This window comes from Patagioenas fasciata, chromosome 1, assembly GCF_037038585.1.
Source record: "Patagioenas fasciata isolate bPatFas1 chromosome 1, bPatFas1.hap1, whole genome shotgun sequence".
NCBI lineage: Eukaryota > Metazoa > Chordata > Aves > Columbiformes > Columbidae > Patagioenas > Patagioenas fasciata.
The window spans coordinates 121628831-121651326 of NC_092520.1; the positions used below are offsets into that span (position 1 = coordinate 121628831).

At 37.6% G+C, this 22496-nt stretch overlaps 1 protein-coding gene across 2 annotated transcripts; it reads right to left on the bottom strand.

Annotated features, from left to right (window-relative positions):
- Positions 1–453: 453 nt before the first annotated feature.
- HJURP (Holliday junction recognition protein) lies at positions 454–19021 on the bottom strand. 2 transcript variants are annotated; one of them, XM_065857394.2, is made up of 13 exons: positions 18834–19021; positions 17339–17405; positions 16707–16771; positions 15513–15540; positions 12643–12698; positions 11701–11740; positions 8667–8728; positions 7355–7447; positions 6541–6622; positions 4027–5606; positions 3421–3484; positions 2137–2224; positions 454–1136 (listed from the first exon to the last, which is right to left on the bottom strand). In XM_065857394.2, the coding sequence occupies exons 1-13, from the start codon at positions 18903–18905 to the stop codon at positions 1073–1075; spliced, it is 2361 nt and encodes a 786-aa protein (XP_065713466.2). In that variant the 5' UTR covers positions 18906–19021; the 3' UTR covers positions 454–1072. The 2 variants fall into 2 exon arrangements, with proteins under 2 accessions (XP_065713466.2, XP_071669781.1); XM_071813680.1 differs by lacking the exons at positions 11701–11740; positions 12643–12698.
- Positions 19022–22496: the final 3475 nt, after the last annotated feature.

Here is a 22496-nt window from a genome sequence, read left to right on the forward strand (position 1 = left end):
CAAAAGCATTTCTAAAAGACAATCTTTTTTGCTGTTGTTGAAGGAAACATAATACACAAATTATGAGGGACAGAATGTGTGTGTTTATTGCAGAAGTTCTTGTCTTATTGTAAACCTCACTGAAACCAGCTTCTTGTTCCTTTCAAGAAAAAACACTTTAGATAACAAGAGTTTGGTTTTAAGAGATAAAAAATCCTGTGTGCCCAGAAATGAAGTAAAGCCAAAGGAATGCAATTTTTTTTCCTTTTCTGGAGCTCAGAAAGCTGACAAGGGGCAGGGTTGATAAAACAGAGTGTATTTGACCTGACACCACTAAAATAATCTCCTTGCCAAGAAAGAATGCAGCAATGAAAACCTGTGGGACCCAGCCACATCACTCTGATGTATTTGCTGTAGGGATACAAACTCCTCATGAGAATTCACATATCTGAAATAAAATGTTGAAAGCAGATATTTGTTGAGAACAGGTTTTTATTTAGAACAGATATTTTGTCAGAACACAGAATATAACTGTCAAATTCACTGAAACATATAAAGTTTTATTGAACAATCCACTCTGTGAGCTATGTAGAAAATTTAACATAGCAGGCATATAACAAGTCATAACATCTAATACTGCGTTTGAATCATCCATCCCAGTTTAGAACTTTCCATTTAGTGTCAATACACTTATAAAGCACAAACAGGCAGGAAGCCAGCAAAAAAAGCTTGATTCTTATCTTATGAATAATATGTTAAGAATCAAAGCTTAGTAGCAGATAACAAGAAAATACTGATCACACTGTTAGAACAAACACTACTAACTGCAAAATTTAAACTTTGCCATAGAATGGAACCCTGAGTCCCTGCAATACCTGATGAAGCCAAAGGACTAAGTGCCCTGTCAGAAGGGATGAACCAGTCCTGAAGATTTACATTACAGGTAAGCATAAAACAGGACTAACATCATAACATACATAAAAGACATCCCTGATTCCTGGAAGAAGAAAAACAAAACAAACCCAGACTTTATAAAACAAAGTTTTTTCTGTAGCAGTCCATGAATGCTTCTTGGTGGGTTTCAAACAGGAAGTCACCCAAGCGATTGCTGGGATTTGTCATCTTCACCCACGGTGTAGCTAAGTTTTCTGGATACCCTATAGAAGAGAATTGTTAAGATTATAAAGTAAATTACACAAAAATACTATGCCTGCCAAAACTCTGATGAACAGAATGAAATTGAAACAAATCATCAAAGTAAGATATCTGAACATCTTGACTGTAAACAGCAGCAGGACTCCTTGTCCACATTCCTATGTGCTCTCAGCTAGAGAGAAAACTTTTCATCCTATGTCATTTCAATGTCTCCGTAATGCTACTATCTTGCCTAAATTACATAAGTATCTCTTAAACTTCCAGATGTAAGCTTGGAATGTATTCACCAATAGCTAAAAAGGAAAGATAGAAGTGAGAATGTAATTATTTCCTTGCATATTACTTAAGAAATGGCATATTTTGAACCATTTTGGTTTACATCTGACAATTCAGTATAGCACTATAGCTGTACAACAGCAGTCACGTAGAGCTCAAGAAAAGTTTTAATTATGGACATTTCTTTTCTGAAATGCCTTTCATAATCACCTTCTCCATAAAGGCTATCAAGTTTGAAACAGGAAGACAATACTTGTTTCTTTCCACCACCATTCATTACAAATGCAGCATTTTGCCACGTGGCTTAAGCATAAAAATTCTGAGGGCTCTGTAGCCATTAAACAAGAGCTTCACTCCTTGGAACCGTATACAAGAACAACACACTACAGGCCCAAGGAAGCTTGTCAGCTGACAGTCCATCTGAGTTATATCTAAAATAATAAATGCGTCTACAAGGAACAGAAAGAAGGACTAGAGTAGCTATTCAGTCAAGCCATCTTACTAACTTACGTTCACTGATCAGCCATGCTGAAGTCTGGCTAGTTTTGTCCAGACACTTGCCTCCCAGTGTTTGAGTCTGCAGCTTTGATTAGCTTGGGCTTTCCCAAGCACCCATTCTGATTTTCATTCTAGAAGTACACATGTAAGCAACAGCCTCCACACCTTTAATATAGATGTAAAGCACCAAGAATTTCTTTTGGATTTTCTTTTTGAGGAAGAACTTGCCTTTTGCGACAGTACTGTGCATTTCTGGGACTGCTGTAATTCTTCACTGCACTAGGCCAACCAGAGTTGGTACCTGCAATCCCAGATTCTGGTGGTAGAAAACAGTAGCATGAAAAGGGTAAGAACAATGCTGAGTAGCATGGACATTACTGTATGTTGTTAAAATATTAGCCTGTTAAGACATGGGTAATACTTCACTGGGAAATACTTCACATGGGTAATACTTCAATGAGCAAGTTTCCTTACCAAAATATTCTAATGCAAAAGGTTCTGGCAAAACTTAATTTCAAATACATTTTACACACTGTATTTAAATATAAGCTATATTTCTTCAAAAATGCTTATGCCATTAGAAAAACGTAGAAGGAACTGCTGATACCAGAAAAAACATAATACATAAAGTATTAGTTAAAATTTGAGGAAGGCAAAATAAACAGATGTCCACCTCAAATAAACAAATTCTTTACAATTAACCAGCAATGAAAATGCAACAAGGCAAGAAACATGCAAAGAAGTACATTCCTTCTGCCATTTTCTTCCTGTATACCAGTTGACAATATTTCAAGGAACCTTCTTCAGTATTTTCCTTTACATGTTAGTTGTTGTCTTGATGACAAGGTTCATAAAAATAAAACAAACATTTTACTTACTAGGAAAAAAAGTTCATGTTATGTTACAGACATGCTTTAAACCAAAATCAGATTTTAAAACGAAAATCAGAAGATTAGCATTTTTGAGTATTAAACTAAGGTAGTTTTGGTGGTGTTTTTTAAAATTCTAAAATAATACTGTCCTGAATTAGCAAAAGTCTTTTTATCCAGGCTAACAATCTAATTCACCTAAGCAAGTGACAGTAGCATGGAACAACTCAATTGCAAGTTTTTGTAAAGCTGAATAATACAAACAAAAGCATGTGGTTACTCAAGTGTAGGATTAATAAACTATGCATTTACATATCTACATGTTCAGCAGGAAAGTAAAAGCAACAGCAAATTTTAAATAAAATAGAAAAAAAGGAAGGGAGAAAACCAATGGATATAAGCAACATTTTAGTAGGAAAAGTCCTAATTAACCTAGAGAAAGGCTTCTTAAATTGCTGTTTACATGTGATTCAGAAAACCCTTTTCTGTATAGATTCCTTAAAGGAACATTTGAACATACCCAACTATTATTGGGGAACAAGACCTGTCACCTAGACAGCGGTCTATTGAGATTTGTAGATCTACCCTTGAAGAAGTCCTTGTGATTGCTAAAGTAGTAATTCATAAAGTCTCTGAAACTAACCTTGCAAGGAAGTACCAGGAACACCAAGAAAAGTTTTATCTGATGCAGCATGAAATCCAGAGCCCTGAGAATAAAGCATTAACAGATTACATTGATGGAAAAACTCATGTATTATGTCACAGCTTGCCTCAGAAGAAATGACTGGGAACCTGGAAATAAGGGATGGATTTAACATTTAAATCAACAAATCTAATGATTCCAGTGGAACCTGGTAAAGTTTAATTTGTTCGCCTCAATTCGTTCACCTACAAAGTGTTATCATTTCAGAAGGACAACACCTTAATTAACAGGCTCACTGTCTGAGATTATTTTAACCAGTAACACAGTCTATTAAAACATAATCTATTATTGAGCATTTTATAACCACTTTCAAGGTTATTAAATGTAGTGAACTTCCTCACATGATCCAGGAGACCTGATACGACTTATGTTTTAGCAAATTAAAATCCCCCAAACCCCAAAGCTGTAAAACAACTCTACTGACCAAATAGCACAAGTAGTAAGCTGCCACTTGCTTAAAAAGCTTCCAGCTCTAATCTATTTTTAAGCCCTTTTCCAAATATCAGAGATTGCACAATATTATTGTTTTACAAGGTCCTTTAGTACCTGACTCTGGCAGTTGTGACTGTCAAAAATGCTGGGGTTACTGACATTGTATGGGTTCAAAAACCTCTTGCCATCAGTCTGAAGCTCAGCGTTTCTTCTGTGAGCAATCTGTTCGCATTTTGTTGAAGAAAGATAACGTTCCGGTATATCTCTCAGTCGCTTTACTGGTGAACAAAGAGGATCATTTTGGAAATTCCCCAGTCTTTTAACTCTGGGAGATGCAGATGAAGTTCGAACAGGCGAGTTAACAAGAGCATTTACAGTTTCAGACATCCGTATTCCTTCGTACTTCTTTAAGTTTGAAGCTCTCTGAAGCCCAGGAAGTTTTGGAACACCTCCACTACACAATTGCTCATAGATCCTGTCAAATTCTCTATCACATGATGTATGTGACCTCACAGAAAGACTTAAATTATTATTCACTAATCTTCCTTTATCTTCAAGGTTCTGTGAATTTGCAAGAGGTCTTGTCAATGAAAAAGGCTGTTGTATTTCTTTGAGACACAGATTGTAGTAGAGCTTTTCAAATGCATCTTTGTATTTCTGGGGCATCTTTGAAGGACTCTGCTTTGTAGACAATGAGGAAGATAAGTGCTTGTGCTCAAAAGAAATTTGTCTTTCAGAGGTTATTTTTTCAGGATTTATGAGCAAAGTATCTGATGCTCTTGCAAGAGAACATTTTGTGAGAGGTGTAAAAGCATGCCTATTGCCATAGGAACTGCAAGTAGATGAACACAACTCTGAGGTATCACTACAAGAACAGTAATTTTTTTGAGTTTTACTTTCTTTTACCGGATGAAGTCCTGTTGACCCTGAACTGGCAACAGACGATATAAAACAGTATTCTGAAGGAAACTGGTAAGCAAATTTCTCACCTTCTTTGCATTTTGGATTAAGTGAGACAGTAGTCTGTAACTCATCTTCAACTAGAAATGTCTCTCCCATTGTAGTTATAACATCAGGAAAAACAGTCCGTTTGGAGACTTTTGGGCCTTTTCTAGGTACTAAACTTGAGTCAGAGCAGTCCATTTTGATTTCATTTGTATCAATGTAAGAATAAGGTACCACACTAGACAAATTATTAATGGAACTCTTGTCATCACGAAGTTCTCTGTTCTCGTTTCTGAAAGTTTGATTCTGGATGTCTTCATGTCTACTGCTGCATATGCTAGGTTGTGCTCGCTTCAGTTTAGGAGGTCTGAACCCTCTTATTTTGACTAAAGTGACATTGAACTTTGGTCTTCCAGAAGGGTGTCTTCTGTGCCTTAATTGTCCAAACGTGTGTTTTGACTCTTTTCTCCGAGTCTGCTTTGTCACGAGCCTTGTAATTAACTCTAACATCCCTGGATACAAGTCTGCAAGAGTTACATTGCTCCAGGAGCATTCGTCATCTGCAGACTGGTATTCTTCCAAGATACTATCACACCAAGTTTTATTCAGTTCTGGGGAAGTCTGATGCCTGGGTATGGTTATTGTATTTGTTGATACGGGAACATCAGAAAATCCTAACTGTGGAGGTCTGGATGAAGAACATTCGTTTGACAATTCTACTTTCCTTCGGCAAACAGCAGCTTGGTTGCCTATTAAAAAAACCCAAACAAATTAATGACAAAACAAAACAAGAAGAAAAAAAGCCCCAAATCTATTAGGGCACTTCCACTAATGTATATGACTTAGAAACAAGTCTTACTGTAATAGCATATTTAATTAAGCTTTTTTGCCGGGCTAAATGGATTATTAACATACAATCTATTAGGAAAAAAAAATGTTTTTTCCTAACCATATTGATTTCACAGACTATAGAAGACAAAAAAAGAGATGCGTTGGAGCCCCTCCCCCCATCTTAAAATAGCTTTATATATATATCTATATCTATCTATCTATATATATATCTAAAATGTTTTCATTGTAAAGGAAGACTGCTTTGCTCTTCGTGATTTCTGATCAGAAGGAACAGCCTTATCCAACAGGTTTTGTTACTCTATTTTCATATTACTTTAAAGCATTGTAGTTGGCTAGTACCAGCGCAGCTTTGCTTGCCATAAAGCATGATTAACATAGTGCTTTTTGTAGTTGTTAGGCTTGAAGTATTTACACCAAAATTCTATTTTAGGTTTGCATCAAGTCTGGAGAACTTCTGAAAAAAGAAAGTTTACTAGTAAAGTACCACTTTGAGTACCAGTTACTAACCAACCCAAAGCCATTCATGACATTCCAGAAACAAAGAACTACGCTTTCATTTAATGGAGCATAATGCTTCTGAATTTTGTAACTGTGCATTTTCTTTTTCCTGCGGCTATTTTAAGAAAAGCTGCTTTTATGTATACAAGTTATTTATTTTCTATTTTTTCAAACACGTTTTGCCATAAGCAAAATCATGTTTGTCTTCTCTTTAAGAATCCAGTCCGCTGAACTTTTCTGTTGGATAAACAGTGCCTCTGTGTTTTCAATAAATTAAGTATTTCTAATAAATTTTAATAGAAACATGTTTTGTAACTAAAATATTTGACCAACCTCCAAAAGATTTAGCTGTACCAATCAGTTCTTGCACTGCTGAAGCTGAATGCAGACCTTTTGACGAACCTTGACATTCTCTCTGAAAAACAAACAGAAGACACAATCTAATATCTTCAATTTTTTGCAAATTAGAAGTAACAACAAAACCTTATTTGTGACTTTTTCCTACTCTCTCCTTACTGTAATAGGTCCTGTATAGTTATGGTCCTAAGGGCCTTCATAAGTTTCAGACAAGGAAGAAAATGTCTAGTCAGACTTCAGTAACAATTTCAAGAGTTACCAGTTTAATCTTGGAAAGGATATTTATTTTTGCAACTTCTACATTATGTATCATATTTTAATCCCTTTCCTAAACATGAGAATCTACACATGGATATGTATACCTGGATAATCTATATATTCCTGGCAACTTCAGTAGGAAACAGAAGCCATACCACGTAACATAATCCTTTGTGCTCCTAATCTCCCTTATCCCCAAACCCAAAATAAAGCTAAAACTCCCTGTTTCTCTACAACCTTCAAATTTAGGCTTTTCAGAACACTTACTGAAGTGAGGATCAACTTGCACATCAGGGTTCAAAGAACAAAGTAGAAAAAAAGAAAAAAAAAATTGGATATAGTCTGCATTCTTTCTTACAAATCATTGCTGTCAGAGACCTGAGATGTTGTGATATTTATGTAAGTAGCAAGCAAGAGAGGAACAATGATAGAACAGCAGAGAAGTTGTATTAGAATTCATGGTGCTGCACAGTTAGAGAGCTCTAACTTTATTCTAATTAGCTAATAACTTAGAACAGGTGAAATATGTTACCATAATCCATCCGGGAATTTTTCTAACATTGTCTTGAACTATAACATCCACTTTTAGTTTCTCTTGTATTTTCCCATCACGTACATACAGATTCTTAGTGGGGGAGAAAAAAAAAGTTAAATTCAACACACAGAAGTTATTGACACTGACAAACCCAAACACTATTACTTAGATTTTGTTTCAAACTACTATTATTCAGATGAGGATATCCAACCTGCATAAACTTATTTTTAATGAAGACATTTTATGCTAAAAATATCCCAAGAGGGAACCGTATGTGAAGACATATTAAAAAAAAAGAGATAAATAGCTAGTTTCTTGATGCAGCAAAAAGCTCACACTGCCTCAGAAGACCTACTGATAAATACAAACCTAGAAAAACCCCAAACAACGAAAAAAGCAAAGGGACCAAAAAAAAGGGGACCGAAAAAAAAAGGGGACAAAAAAAAAAAACCCCGAAAAGATTCCTAGTGTTAAGTTACAAATCACCGGTAATTACAGCTGCAAATCTTTATCTCTATTATTAATATTCCCTGAGTTCATATACAAATTAAGGCCTACTCTGTAGTTCACCTCTATGTAAATCTAAAAGCATTTGATGATAAACGGCAAATGTTTTTCATTAGTGAAACTCTTGCTTTCTGAAGTGGTTTGTATTAGTTGTTGTCAGAGACATGACAATGTCTAGTACTATGCTGAACAAGCAAGGACAGTAAATTTTTAGCAATTGGTATTTGAGCAAGCAGAACACAGGATTAGTATGGCTGCACACACAAAATGTGTGTTGTACTTTTCCACATCAGTGTAACTACTCTGGGTAGCCCATAGTCTAGTTTGGGGAACAACAGCAGGATATTCCAGTCTGCTTTTGCTATGGTAGCCATTATCTCAGATTTATTTATTTTTTTAAAAAAAACAAAACACCATGTTACCTGCTTATGTTAGGCTCTCAGGTGAATGATCATATTTTTATAAGTATTTTTCATTTTGTGATTGATCTGGTTATTATTTTTCCATACCTATCATAGCCTTTCTCAGAATTGCCTGTTCTATGCAATATCTTGTATGGCTTTCTCTGGTATACTAATAATACCAAGACATAATATAATATTACTTCATATTGGTCTTCATGACATTATTTATTGAACCTCTCTCTTTTATACTTGCTGAAAATATGCATTAATATGCAGGCTACATGGAGTCTTCTGCTGACTGCATCAGCACCTCAGGCATATGTAAGCTATTCAAATAATTCAATCATTTATATTGAACATAAAATTATTCCATTGCATTAGACATCAGAAATTTTTACCTGTAAGTGAATGTCTTGAAATTTTCTTCTTACTGAAACTATATCGGTATCACTTTCTTCACCTACAATTTGAAAATAAATACTAAATAAAACCTAGTTGAACTCAAAACCAAACCAGAAATGTTTTTTAAACACACCCTGTATGACTCATTTGCTAACAGGTTTCATTTTAGAAAACTCTTTTCTACACTAAAACTGTTTATCTGTATTACCTTTCTATTTCAAGTCAAATTTAAAAGCATGGCTTATAGAGTCCTAAATGGCATGAGTGGAATAAAGAGCGGAGATAACTTGTTTGCAACCAGTTCTTCAAGATTTACGCTAACAATTTCAGATGGTAAGTATTTTCTAAGTACTGAACTACAAGATTCACTATATATTAATGTATCATTCCCAACAAAGACAGTAAGGACCTTCTACTATGCTTCCTTTTCTTAGTTGCTTCTTATCAAGACTGCCTTAAAACAGCCAAGGCAAGAAATAAGACAGACTTAAGAATATTAAGAAGTCCAAATCCTCCAACTTAATTTTTAGGTATTCTAAGTGGTATGTTTGTGAATGAAACACAATAAAGCATTTCTTTGCTAGGTGTATCAGACCTTCCAATTCATCACTAGCTAAAGCCTTAGTCTTTCATGATCAGAAAACATGTAGCTGCATTGTAAGTCCTCATTTCTGAAATTCCCTGGCTGTTTTATCTTTGTCCCATGATCCTGTTCATCACAGGGAGGGAAAGAGGAAAGGAGAATAAGCCTGAAAATGGAAAAAAAGAGTGAAAAAGATCTGGTTATGATACCTACAACATCACTGTCTCTTGACACTATTCTTACATTATTATTTCCAACTTATCCCATCTTCCTTTTTTTGTCCCCTGTCACTGCAGTCATCACCTAAAGCTTTGTGGACACCTGCTGCCATAGAGCTAAAATAAAGACACATATGAAAGAAACTGTACCTTGGTGAGAAACAACACAATTTCACATCATCTGGTGAAAATGTTGATCAAACAGAGGGTCATCTTTGACAGTTTACCTGACTCCAGCAGAATTGTTTTATTAGAACTGAAAGCCATACTTGTCAGATTATCAAAGTTTCTTCCCACATGACTAAAAGAACGAAAAGTTATCACTTAATCCACGGGAAACCAGTTACCAAGCATCAATCGTGGAGGAAACAGTAAAAATGTTAATGTTGTCATCTGGAAAAGTTTCAGCCTCCAGTTGCTGCTGTAACAGTTGATAGTCTCTTTCTGCCATTCAGTATTCTTTATCAAGTAGAACTGGGCACAAAACTAGCACACTGCTCCATAAACAGTCAGAAATTGCTAGACTGCTATAGAAATGAGAAGTTCTTGTATAAAGGTAACTCAAGTGTCCAAGAACGGTTGACTCCATCATGTCAATTATAAATTATTAGAAATAGGTTGTATCATACAACAAGTTGATCTGCATACAAACTGAATATCCTTCTAGGTTTGAAACATCACAAAAGTGTAATTTTAAATACGTTTTCAATGTATTGTCAATCATACTTCAAATCACTAGAACATTATTAGCAGAGGATCATGGCATTGCATGAAACAGAAAAAAAGGCAAGTATCTTCTCCAGGGAACCTTGAAGTGTTTTTAAGGGCCAAAAGGGAAATTCGGGAACACCTTTGTTGCTCAAGTGCAGGAGAGAGGAAAAATGAAAACTTCCACTTTTCTCTCTGAAAAATTTGACCAATAATATAGGAAGTTATTTCACTGGAAATGCGCTCAATACAATGTTATTTAAAAGAGATATCTTACATAAGAGTTGAACATATTAGTAGGGATGTTACTGTAAATATTAAGTTTTGACTTTGATACAATCTTCTAAACTTAAATACATTTAGATAAATATACAATGCAGATTGAACTTTCCCCTTTCTCTCCAAATAATTCTGTGATACTGCCCTAGTAGATGCAAGGAATTGTTCAGATATCACTATACTTTGCCATGCTACTTCCTGTGAAACCAAAGAAGGTAGACCTAATAATTTTCCCGGTTAAGGGAAGACCAATACTTTCATGTACAGGTGAGAGCTGTTTGGTTCATTTGTACCTGCTATTGATAGGCTTTGCATACTTTCAGAACAAAAGTACTGTATAAAACCTGGAAGAAACACTGCCTTCACTAAGAAGTGTCTCTGTATGAATACTAAAGATGGAAAAAACCTGCTAAAACTAAAATTTTAGCTAAAGCAGCTAGAAATACTCTTTTTTTTTTCTGAAGAGTTAGTATGTCCTATTGCTAACCTTTTGTATATGAAAAAACCCAATCACATACACAAAAAAAACCAAACCAAACTCCACAAACGCCCAAAACAGAAAACCTAGGTGAATTCCATTTTTAAGTGAGGAATCCAATCCAACATCTCTAAGAAGCTAGTACATTTGGAGATAGCTGGGACTCACCGAGGCTGCTATAAATCCTCTCCAGTCTCTTAGTAGAACATTTACAAAAGAAGGAGGAGGAGTGGATAATCATATTATCGCACACTGCTATGAAGCTGCCAGAGTCTGAACTGCATCACTCATTCATCCCATGAGTGCAAAAGACACAAAGGACACTTAAAGAACCTAAGCTACAGATGCCTCTCAAATAAGTTTCCTGTATTTCACTACACAGGTTGGGAAAACACAAGGTTACATTTTCTAACTTTGCAGAAATTATTTTATTTTTCAAATAGATATTTGAAATTACACTCTCACATGACTGGATGACAAATTTCAGATTGCTATTTTCTGTTTTCCCTCAAGAAGGAAGTAATCATCTGCCTTGGTGACAGCTATGTGTGTGAAGCACCTAATATATACCAGAGTATTTAAACACCAGCTAACCTATTTTGCTGCAGCTGCTTTGTTCATCATTACATGCTGGTAACCGCCTAGCCATAGTTTAATTTATGCAAAATAGCAAGTTTTTATATGCACAAGAATAAAAAGATCATGAGTAATACAAGTTTCAAAAAGCAAAAAAAACCATCTAAAAAGTAAATTAAAAAACCCACCTGTATCAGATGTATTCACACAATAGGTCTCAGGAGACTCCTTAAAAGAACATTAAAAGAATTTTAAGACCTGGTAGCATAAGCTATATTAACTAGTCTGTATTCAGCGCTGGTTAGGCCGCATCTTGAATACTGTGCTCAGTTTTGGGCCCCTCACTACAAGAACAACATCGAGGTGCTGGAGAGAGTGCAGAGGAGGGTGATGAAGCTGGTGAGGGGTCTGGAACACAAGTCTGATGAGGAGTGGCTGAGGGAACTGGGGCTGTTCAGCCTGGAGAAAAGGAGGCTGAGGGGAGACCTTATTGCCCTCTACAACCCTGAAAGGAGGCTGTTGCATGGAGTGTGTTGGTCTGTTCTCCCAGGTAACAAGTGATAGAACAAGAGGAAATGGCCTCAAGTTGTCCCAGGGGAGGTTTATGTTGGATATTAGGAAAAAATTCTTCACAGAAAGGGTTGTCAGGCTGTCCAGGGAAGTGGTGGAGTCACCATTCCCAGAAGCATTCAAAAGATGTGTAGATGAAGTTCTTAAGGACATGATTTAGTGACAGAATTAGGTTAATGGTTGGACTCAATGATCTTGAGGGTCTTTTCCAACCAAAATGGTTCTATGAGTCTGTGCACCTAGCAAGTAAAGACACGTTTTTCCTAAAATAATGCAACTACATGCATGGAACTACAAAACAATTGTTTAATAAGGTATCTAAAATTTGAAGAGCTGCAGTAGAACTGCAGCAAAATACTTTAAGCCCTCATTTTTTTTCAGAAGTTCTTACTTAAGGAGAACAAAGTGATTCAATTTAGCAATGAGTAGGCCTATAAAAATCCAACTTTATAGGTATAGTACAGGATCACCTGTTCATGATTATTTTCTCAACTTTTGAGTACATAAATACTTTTTCCTAAAGAGGCTTTGTAACAGTAGATACAATGTGGTGCCCATACCTGATGTCCTGTTGAATGTCCATCCTCAAAATCACTGTTATGTTGCTTTGACATTTCTTCGCATGCACAGGAGGAAAAAAATAATTCTATTTCAATTTGGTAAGTCACAGACCAATATTATACCCAAACTCATTAATTCATCATTTGTATATACTCTTACTTGGAAAAATATTTAACATTGACATTTTGCAAATGGAGAACTTACATAGGACTGATACAAAGAACAGATAAGTGACAGAACAACGTTCTAGTCGAATATAGCAGACTAATTCTGATCAGAGATGCATATCTACCATGTTGTTTTCTTCTTAACCCATGAAGCACTACAGAAAATAAAATTTACCACTTGTAGAAAAGGAAGACAACTGCAGACTTTTATGCATTTTTCTTGACATGTGTTGAAAAGGATAAGAAAAAGATGAACTACTCCTGAAGACTGAGGATGGAGCCCCAAACCTCTATTGCATCTTTTTAATGATTTTTGGCAAGGGGACATTCCAGAAGTGCTGTGCCTTTCTTCCTGCACAGATAGACCCACTCACAATCTTTTTGGGTTGTTTCCCCTCCATTTATCTCAGAAGAAGCAGAAGAAATATGAAGACTGTAAGAGCTGCCTATTTCAGCAGAGATATCTATTTTTTACATTTGCTACCGTAACTCAAATGGATTTAAATAAAACCAAAAAGAGATCCACAGAGAAGCAGCTATCTTCAAATAAATGTGACTTCCATACAAGTTTATTTCATAATGAACCTCTAAGACAAATACTGTTGCTATTAAAATTAATCTGACTGAAACCTGTTTTGATATTGCAGAAAAAAAGTTACATTTCTAACCACTGCCTTGTTAGATATAAAAACGTATCTATAGCAAGCCACAACCTCTCAAGTCTGTATAGAGTGCATATGATAAGGTGTGTATAAAAAAAATATTGCTTAAATCTATTGCTAATGCTGCATAAATTACAAAGACTTAATCTTTCCCAAAAGAGAAGATCTATATCTCCAAACATATGACTCTGCTGGTACTAAAGCTGTAGCAGGACTTCTCATGATTGAATGTATGTGACTTAAAAATAGTACATGTGCTTAAGTGGATATGTTTACCCTACTCAAGACTGTCACTAAACAAAGCGTTCACTAATAAGTATTTGGATGTCATAAAGATATTTTAAATGTTCACACTTAATAGCATAGAACTATATGTATCCTAACTGAACACACATTCAGGCCCACTTAAGAATATAGAAGAACAGGTAAAATGTGCACAGTAGCTTTAATAATCCATAGCCAGAACCTTTTTTTTTTTTTAAAGGGTTACACCAATCATAATCAGCCAGTTCAGATGCTTACTCCATCTACTTTTGCATTTCAAATAAAAAAGTCAACACAATATATGATTTTCTTAAATTGAACAAAACCTATGAGATTCCACCTTCTATCGCATATATAAGTATACAGGTATAAATACTAATCTGTAAAAGTAGGTTTTCCTCATAACAAAAGCTGTTAACACTAGTGCTATTCCCCTACCTTCAATATTCAGTTAAATATTTCTTCCCTAGCATAACTTAAAACATAACTAAATAATAAAGACTTTGCTCAAGTTATATTAAAAGTTGTAAAAAATAAGGAAGACATAGGTTTTTTTTTTCTTTTCTACCTTATCTATAATGCGGTACCTTTAAAATTAATTAGATCAAGTCTTCCTAGCATTAAACAAACTCCAAGTAAATTCCTTCAATAAGAACTTCTAAGGTATTCAGACCTTAGGTCAACACACAAAATTTAACAAAAACTTACTTCTGAAAGACTTCCAACACTGTATCTCTTAAAAAACTAACTGCTGGATGCTTACTTTCTGAGTTTACCACAGATTTTAACCAGTCATTTTTTGTACTTTTCAGACTCATCGGCATATATTTTCTAAAATCTGGAGGCAAAGGTCTGGACCATCTGAATCTTTTTATATCAGACCCTTCCCAGCTCAACGTTTTAATTATAGGCTGACTCAAAGTATACCTGAAGCCAGTATGGAAAAATCTTTTTGGTAGGATTATAGAGGGACGGAGACACTAGATTGTGTTTTGTCCTCAGATGTTCAGCTAAGAGTTTCTTAGATGAATGTCATGAAATAAGCAACACCAAAAAAAAAAAAAAAAAAAAAAACGACTGCAAAGCTTTAAGAAAATAAAGCCCAACATATCTGTGCTGTCCTACACATCAGCTTCCCCCCCACTCATTTATTCCAGTAAAAAAGTTGTATTTTATTGGAACATACAGGACCTTTTCAGAACAATAAGAAAATCTTCATATGTCATAAATCTCCCTAAGTAGTATCAGAATTACACTTTGGTGTGCAGTCTTGATTTGACTTGCATCGTGATACTTGATCTCTAATGAACCTTTTCCTGCAGGCAGCCTGATTCATCCAGTATACAGAATAATCTGCTAAATTTTTGATAGTTCATCATGCAGCTTCATGAGATTCTTTTAACAATCATTTTTTAATATGCCTGCTTATCCAGTTATTTCAGAAAGTTAGCAACTTCCAAATCTCTCCATTTGAACATCCATGTAAGTTAGGGCTGGAATTTTAGATTCAATGAACCTCTGCCAAAACTGACACATACAACAAAAAGCTATCTGTTTAATTGATCAGGTGAGATTATTTTAAACAATTTGTGATGACAGCAATATCAATGTATTTACTCAAACTTTTAATTATGAACATTATTGGTCTTATGTAGTTCCCCCCACAAAAAACAGTGAGTATCCTAGAGAGTTTGGCATAAAACCAGGATGTCTTCTATTAAGTCAAGACTCTTTGGATAAGATAATCTATAGCACTTATTTTCTTAAACACTTTACCTGCATTCATTTGACTTCCTCTGTTACACTGCAATTAGAAACAGGAAAAGAAAAAACATCAGAAGAATATTAGAACAGTAACCAATAGATGCTTTTGTTTACTTTGGTACATCTCACAACCAGGCACTTCCTAAGTAATAATTCAGTTTCCATTGGTTTTCCCATGGCTTGATGAGAAAAGCCAGAAATACAATACATGTTAAAAGTTATCTGATCACTTACTTCTTGTCATACTATTGCTGTTAAAAATCACTACAAGAATGTAAGCTTTAGCTACCTTGGCCTAGGCTAAGACAGATAATTCCTCTTACAGTCCTTAATGTATTTAATCTGTAAAGTTGTGCAGCAATGATTAGTAGATGATGCACAAGGTATTACCCAGGAGTGGAAAAGGAAAGGGAAATACAGCCCCTTTGCTGTCTCTATTAAATACTGTCTTGTTTCCCAAGACTGAATTTTACCCCTTGTCCCCTCACTCTGTGGGGTTCAAAATAGCATATTAAAAACACACTACATAACTTAGCTTTTTAGGCAGATATTAGGAATGTAGCAACACGGTGACTTTTTGCAGTTATGGCAGAAACACTGAGATTTAGAATAAATTCACTGTTGAGTTCTTATGGGGGAGTCCAGGAAATAGAAAAAGTAGTAACTGCTTGTTTAATATAAGTACTCAGAATAAAAAAAGTACAGATCACTCAACAGTAATGGCTTTAGCCTGACAAAGACAGCAAGTGCTGAGACTGCAAAGATACTTTAATTACTTTAGCATTATTTTGCAGGAAAAAAAAAAGTCTAATGATGAAACCAGTAAGCCCTCTGGAATTGAAGAGCTGATATTACCTGAACCAAGATAAATTGATTCAATGCTTGTTAACTTCAATGACAATATTCTGATGAGATCCAAAAGTACACGTCCCCATCAGCCAGCATTTAAAAAACAAATATTTATTTTTCCAGGTTTACTAGTGGTGCTTACCACTGGTAAATGGTCATCTATTTTAGTCTGTCTCATCTGACAATCTCAACCAATTTATCCTAAACCCCTATTTTAAGGCAGATGTTGAATTAATTAATACCTCTTGCAAATATTATATGGCACAGCAAGATTTGAATTTATTCCTATATATATTATATAATAAGGAAAAAGAAACATTACTACAAACTGCATAGTAGGAGTACATTAATAGCTACCTCAAGTACTTCCTCCTGCCATTTTCTAAGGTCCTTGGTTGACACATCCTCCCATGATTTTGGTCCTAGAAATAATAAGAGATAGCAGTATAAACATAGCTTTTCTTGTAACACTGTATATACCCAGTATCATTCTAACAAACAAACATTTAGGAAGAACATATTACATAGTAACAACACATTATCAAATCTGAACAGCCTCCAGTACAATTGTAGAAGCAAAAACTCATAGATAAACAAGCCAAGAGAAAATTGTAATTCTAAGCTAATTGAGAAGTCAGGCAAAACCAAACCAACCAACCAAACAAAAAAAATCACATGCTAAGTCTAACACCACTAAGCTAAAATCCAAGGAGCATTACAGCCGCACATGCCATGAAGAGGAGAAAAAACCCAAATTACTTTACTGTTAAAATTTTATTGAATGCATGCTGACTACATGGTATCTGACGTTAGTTAAAGCCATAGTTAAGGCTTGACAGGACTGAGATCCATATTAATTCCATACTGAATAGAGGTTAGTAAACCAAAAGTATAAGCCAGCCTTTACAAATCAAAGGTTCCACCAGTTGCATGTTTTACTAAGTATAAATACACAGCATGTAAATATTGAAGCTTTATGAAGTTCTTACCATCAGGCGTACTGTAAGTGAGGGTTTCCATGGAGATAAGTACATCATCTTCAAAAGGATGATTATACTAAATAAAAAGGACCATTAAAGATTAGAATAAATGCTTACAGTGATGTTTTTAACATGCATTTTACGTATTGTTTTTACACAATTTTGTTTTGACCAAAACATGAAATTATCCACATGCTGCTTTATTGGCTATAGTTAGAAGTTAGCGATCTCAAAACTATTAAAGTTTTGTATATTTTGTATTTTTATATTAGTTTTTTTTAATTTTTTAATTTTTTTTTTAATTTTTTTAATTAGAATATAATATATTATATTCTAATCCTAGAAAAAACATACATATTTTAAGCATATGTATGAGTTGTTCAATCTCAAGGCATAAGCCAGTTGCTGACAAAATGAGGCTTCAGCGAGTTTTCAAAAATGGTTAAGTTACTTAACTACAGAGCTTCTAAACTCTCTCTGTCGTAACTGGAAGCAGCCACTTACCATAGACCTACAGGTCATGACACATGAAAATGTCATCCAGTCTAATGCTAGATGAGGAAAACATTCTAGAAACAGTCTTGTGGCTTTTTTTTTTAAGTTGTTGGAAACCATTGCTGAGGTACTAACAGGCTAACTCCTGTTCTTACCTCTGCTGTCAGAGTGGTTCCAAAGAACGTTTATTGATATGGTAATAGGCGCTTTGTATATAAATATGGCCTTATATATATAAATATAGCCTTATGCCAGCACCTAGACATTAACACAAACCATTTCTCTGAACTGCAAAGCTGACATCCCTGAATAAATACATGCATCTCTGGATGGAGGCATATGGTTCTCACATCTTTAGCAGAAAATATGAGGAGGATTTGTGGATGCAGTTTCACTTCTGTCTGTAATTTTTTTGAAAATACCTCATCTAATGCTAGTTAAAACGGGTTAAGGGCACTACAAAGGCAACTCAGACTTCTAAGTTCAGAAAAACCTGGCAATCCCTGATCTAAGTGTTACTCACGCCAAAGCTCAGCACAAACTCCGAAGCTGCGTGAGGCCCCGGGTGACAGCTGCTTTCAGCAGCCAGGAAAAACGGGAGCTTGTGACACCAGAAGTAACTAATTGACAAACAGAATTCAGTGCCAGTTACTGCAAATCAGCATACGGAAAGAAAAATGAACGTGTCGGCACTAACAGAGCAGGGCTTAAGAGGTGGCCAGGGAGGATCGGAGTGGAGAGCCCGGCCACCGCGCCAGGTGAGGCGGGCAGAGAGGGCCGCGCTGCCCGGCAGCCTGCCAGAGGCGGACAGAGGGACGCACAAGGGCGGCCAGGCCCCGCCGCACACCATTTCAGCAAGAGGGACCGTAAAAGCGCACGGCGCTCCTCAGAGAGGCAGGGGCGAGGCCGGCCGGCAGCAGCCTGAAGGTCGCGCCGCTGACAGAGCGGCCCCGCCAAGCCCGCCTCCGGACGGCGACGGGAACAAAAAGCCACTGCCATCGGCCCTCACCCTCTCCAAGACGCTGTTGATGGTGGCCATGAAGCGGGCGTTGCTCCGCCGCAGGGACTCGGCCAGGGACATGGCGCACGGGCTGGGCTCCTTCGCGGCGCTGGGGGAATGGCGGCGGCCGCTCCGCACACGCTCCCAGCCGTGCGCGTTTGCTCAGCCCGACTTCCACCACCGTCAGACGCTCCCACCCCGCCCCACGTCAATTCAAATTGCGCGCCGACTCGCCCCCTCCGCCCCCACCTGACCTCTGATTGGGTCTCGCACAGGTGCCGCAGCCTATCCGAGTATGCGGCCAGGAGCGCTTCTTATTCTGATTGGCTACTAGAGCTGCCGAGCGCCCACCCCCTCCTCACCGCCAGCTCGCCTCAAGGTCCTCCCATTGGCTACGGGGCTCGCAGCGAATCGGGGGTTGGACTCGGCGTGAAGTCCTGTTCTACTTAGCAACAGTGTCTCACCGTGAGTTCCCATTGGCCGCGGGGTCAGCCGCAGGCGCAGCCCGCCGAACTCTGTGCTTGGGTTGGGGGGCGGTGGCGGCCCCAGCCTTGTGGCTGTTTCCCGACCGCGGGCTCCTCCTGTCGGGTGGGTCCCGCTTGCGGGCTGTAGCCGCTGCTTAGCGGTCGTGGGCCGTGTGGGGTCGGGTGCTCTGAGGAGAGCTCTGCCAGCGAGAACGCTGCTGGGATGAACGTGGCGGCCCAGAGGCCCCGCGGAGTGGCCGCTGTGAAAGCGGGTGCCGAGACCAGGAAATTCCGCTTTCCTTGCAAGGTGGTGCCCTGCCGTCGGCAAAAGGCCAATATTTAAAAAAAGAGCATGAGCCACTTCATGTAAAATTGTTTGTTTGTTTGTTTTGATTTTGTTTTGTTTTTTGTTTAAGCCAGGCTTAGCTGGGGCTCCCTGGGTCTGTAGGCTGTGCTGCCCCCCACCTGGGGAGCGGTACGGACCGGGCAATCATAGAATCACAGAATGTCCTGTGATCCACAAGGATCATCAAATGCAACTCCTGTCCCTGCACAGGACAACCCCACAGTTCACACCATGTGTCTGAGGGTGTTGTCCAGTCTCTTCTTGAACACTGTCGGGCTTGGGGCCGTGACACCTCTCTGGGGAGCCTGTTCCAGTGCTCCACCACCCTCTGGTGAAAAGCTTTTTCTTAATGTCCAACCTAAACCTCCCCTGGCACATCTTCCTGCCATTCCCTCGGGTTCTGTCACTGGTCATCAGAGAAAAAAGATCAGCGCCTGCCCCTCCTCCTCCCCTTGTGAGGAAGCTGTAGCCATCATGAGGTCCCCCCTCAGTCTCCTCCAGGCTGAACAAACCAAGTGACTTTAGCCACTCCTCATACAGCTTCCCCTCCAAACCCTTCACAACTTCGTAGCCCTCTTCTGGACCGTCTCTAGTGGCTTAATATCAAACTGTGGCTCTCAGTGGGGAGCGCTGGGCAAAGCAATACAAAATGTAACCTTCCTGTTGTGTTCTGCAGAAATGGCCAGAGGAACAAGGGCTGGAAAACTGGACTCTTAAGTGGCCACCACGACTCATGCCTTTCTGGTTGTTCTCCATTGGTCCTGGAGGGTTGCAGGCCTGAGGCCACCAAGGAGAAGGGCTTGGAACTGGCACCATCGAAAGCATTAGCAGTTTGCTGGCACTGGTATTTTTGATATCATCCCGTTCCTCTCCCAATATTCCTAAACCAACCATTTTCTATAAATAAATATTTAATTTTAAAAAATTGCTATCAGTACATCCGAGTTGCCTGGAACCTCCCATTCCAAAAACATTTTCTATTTCACCGATATAAAGGCTTAGATGCATCTTTTCAGAATGGCGTCTTCATAATGGCATCTTGTCTAAAGCTGACTTTTACTTATCTACTTACTTTTTATGTGTTCAGTTGTAATAAATGTTATTTTTTTAAATTACACAACTAAAGAAAAATACTTTTTTTCATCCATTTTTAAGCATTCTTACTATTATATGGTTGTGAAATTTCCACAGTGTCGAGGTTTTGATTGCGGGGTGACAATAAAACTGGCAGATGTATTGTTAACCCCCTCTCCCCCCACTTCCCTCTTCAGCCCCTCCCTCTCCCCCTTTCCACTAAGGACAGGCAATCGGGAGGGAAAGAAGGACAGAGAGAAGAGAGTTGGAAAAATTAAAAATGTTTCACTAATGCTACTGATAAAATAGAAAAAATAATACAAAATATACAAAACTAATCTTGAAAGTCCCGGCAACTGCTCTGGCAGATGTTGGGTTGGCACCCGAAGTCCTGGACTGGACTCTGTGGCCAACCGGAACTGGGTTCAGTCTGTCACTAGGCCTCAGTTCGCAAGGTCCTCTTCTTATGTCAGCCATAAGGAAAAAGGGACGAGATCCTCATGATCTCCCAGTTTTATATGACGTATTCACGTGAATGGGATGTTATACTCTGTTGGTCAGTTTCTGGTCACCTGTTTCTCGTTGCCCCTCTCATGAGATGTAGATCCATCCATCCTTATCAATGACCTCGCATTCCATTGCTGTGTCTACCAAAACACGTATCTGGCTCTTTGGGAAAGCAGCTAATATGAAGGCTTTAGCTGACAGGCAAATACACTAAAAGAGAAACTTGTTTTTTAACAAAACCAGGAGACACAGTTGACCAGTTTTGCATTAAGGCCTTACCATGTTTTTAGCAGGTCTTACCCCTTTTCTGGTTCTGCATTAAGGACTTACTGTTTTTCAAGGTATGATTTTTCTGCCACCACTGCATGGGCCCCTGTGGTCAGTGGTTAAATCACATTTACGAGAGTAGCAAAATGTTGATTTCAGTTAGCAGGATGAGAAAAGACTAGTGTGGTAATTCAAATCTTGATGAACTAGATCGCACTCCTACATTTGTGACTTTTCTCCCACTGGGATAAATGCAAGACAAATAATCTGAAAAACAGGAAGTCGCTGAGGATCACCTAACTGTGTTCTTTATTTTCTTGATATCCATCTGGGAGGAGATTTGCAGAAGCTCTCAGCACTTTCTCTTGCTATTCACTTTAATGGAAGATAGACTTTGAATGTATAAAAGAATATATAAACTTTCTATGATAAAAAAAATAAATTGTAAATACCCTAAATAAATCAGATTCTGTGTAGCTCAGATTGACTTGACAAAATTGGTGTGCATGTAGTAGTTTGAATCAAGTCCCTTTCCATGGGCAAAAGAGGAATACTACTAGTTTTTCCCCTGAATACTGGAAAAATAAATTCTGTGGTACTTTCAACATGGTCAAATATTGGGATAGGTCAGAATAGTAGTAGGAAGTTTATTAGTAAACAAGTAATTCTGTATCTGTTCAGGGCAAATTTTACATGATCTGTAATAAATAAAACTTGAGGTGCCACACTTAAAGAAGTATAAAAAGAAGTATTGGATAATGAACTATTCAGTTCTTTCAACAAAGTGCTATTCCCATGGGAAAAAATGTATCATGAAGTCACTTGTGGAAAAAAAAAGCACGATAAAGTCTCTCTTTTTGACTCTATGGTTTAGGGTCATCATGGCCTTTGTTATAGTGGTTTGTGATCCCCTTGCAGTGTTTCAATAATTAAATATTAAAATACAGTGCACACATAGGGTGAGATTAATTACTTTCTTTTGACATTCCCTAGCTTAGGAGTCACTCAGTTTAC

Excerpts from the sequence above, each read along its gene's own strand:
- HJURP (XM_065857394.2), bottom strand. The coding sequence starts at position 18,905 with ATGTCCCTGGCCGAGTCCCTGCGGCGGAGCAACGCCCGCTTCATGGCC. Across the intron at positions 7,448-8,666 it reads TTCAAGACATTCACTTACAG|AATCTGTATGTACGTGATGG; the intron begins GTAAAAATTTCT and ends TCCCCCACTAAG. Across the intron at positions 1,137-2,136 it reads GCACAGTACTGTCGCAAAAG|GGTATCCAGAAAACTTAGCT; the intron begins GCAAGTTCTTCC and ends TCTCTTCTATAG.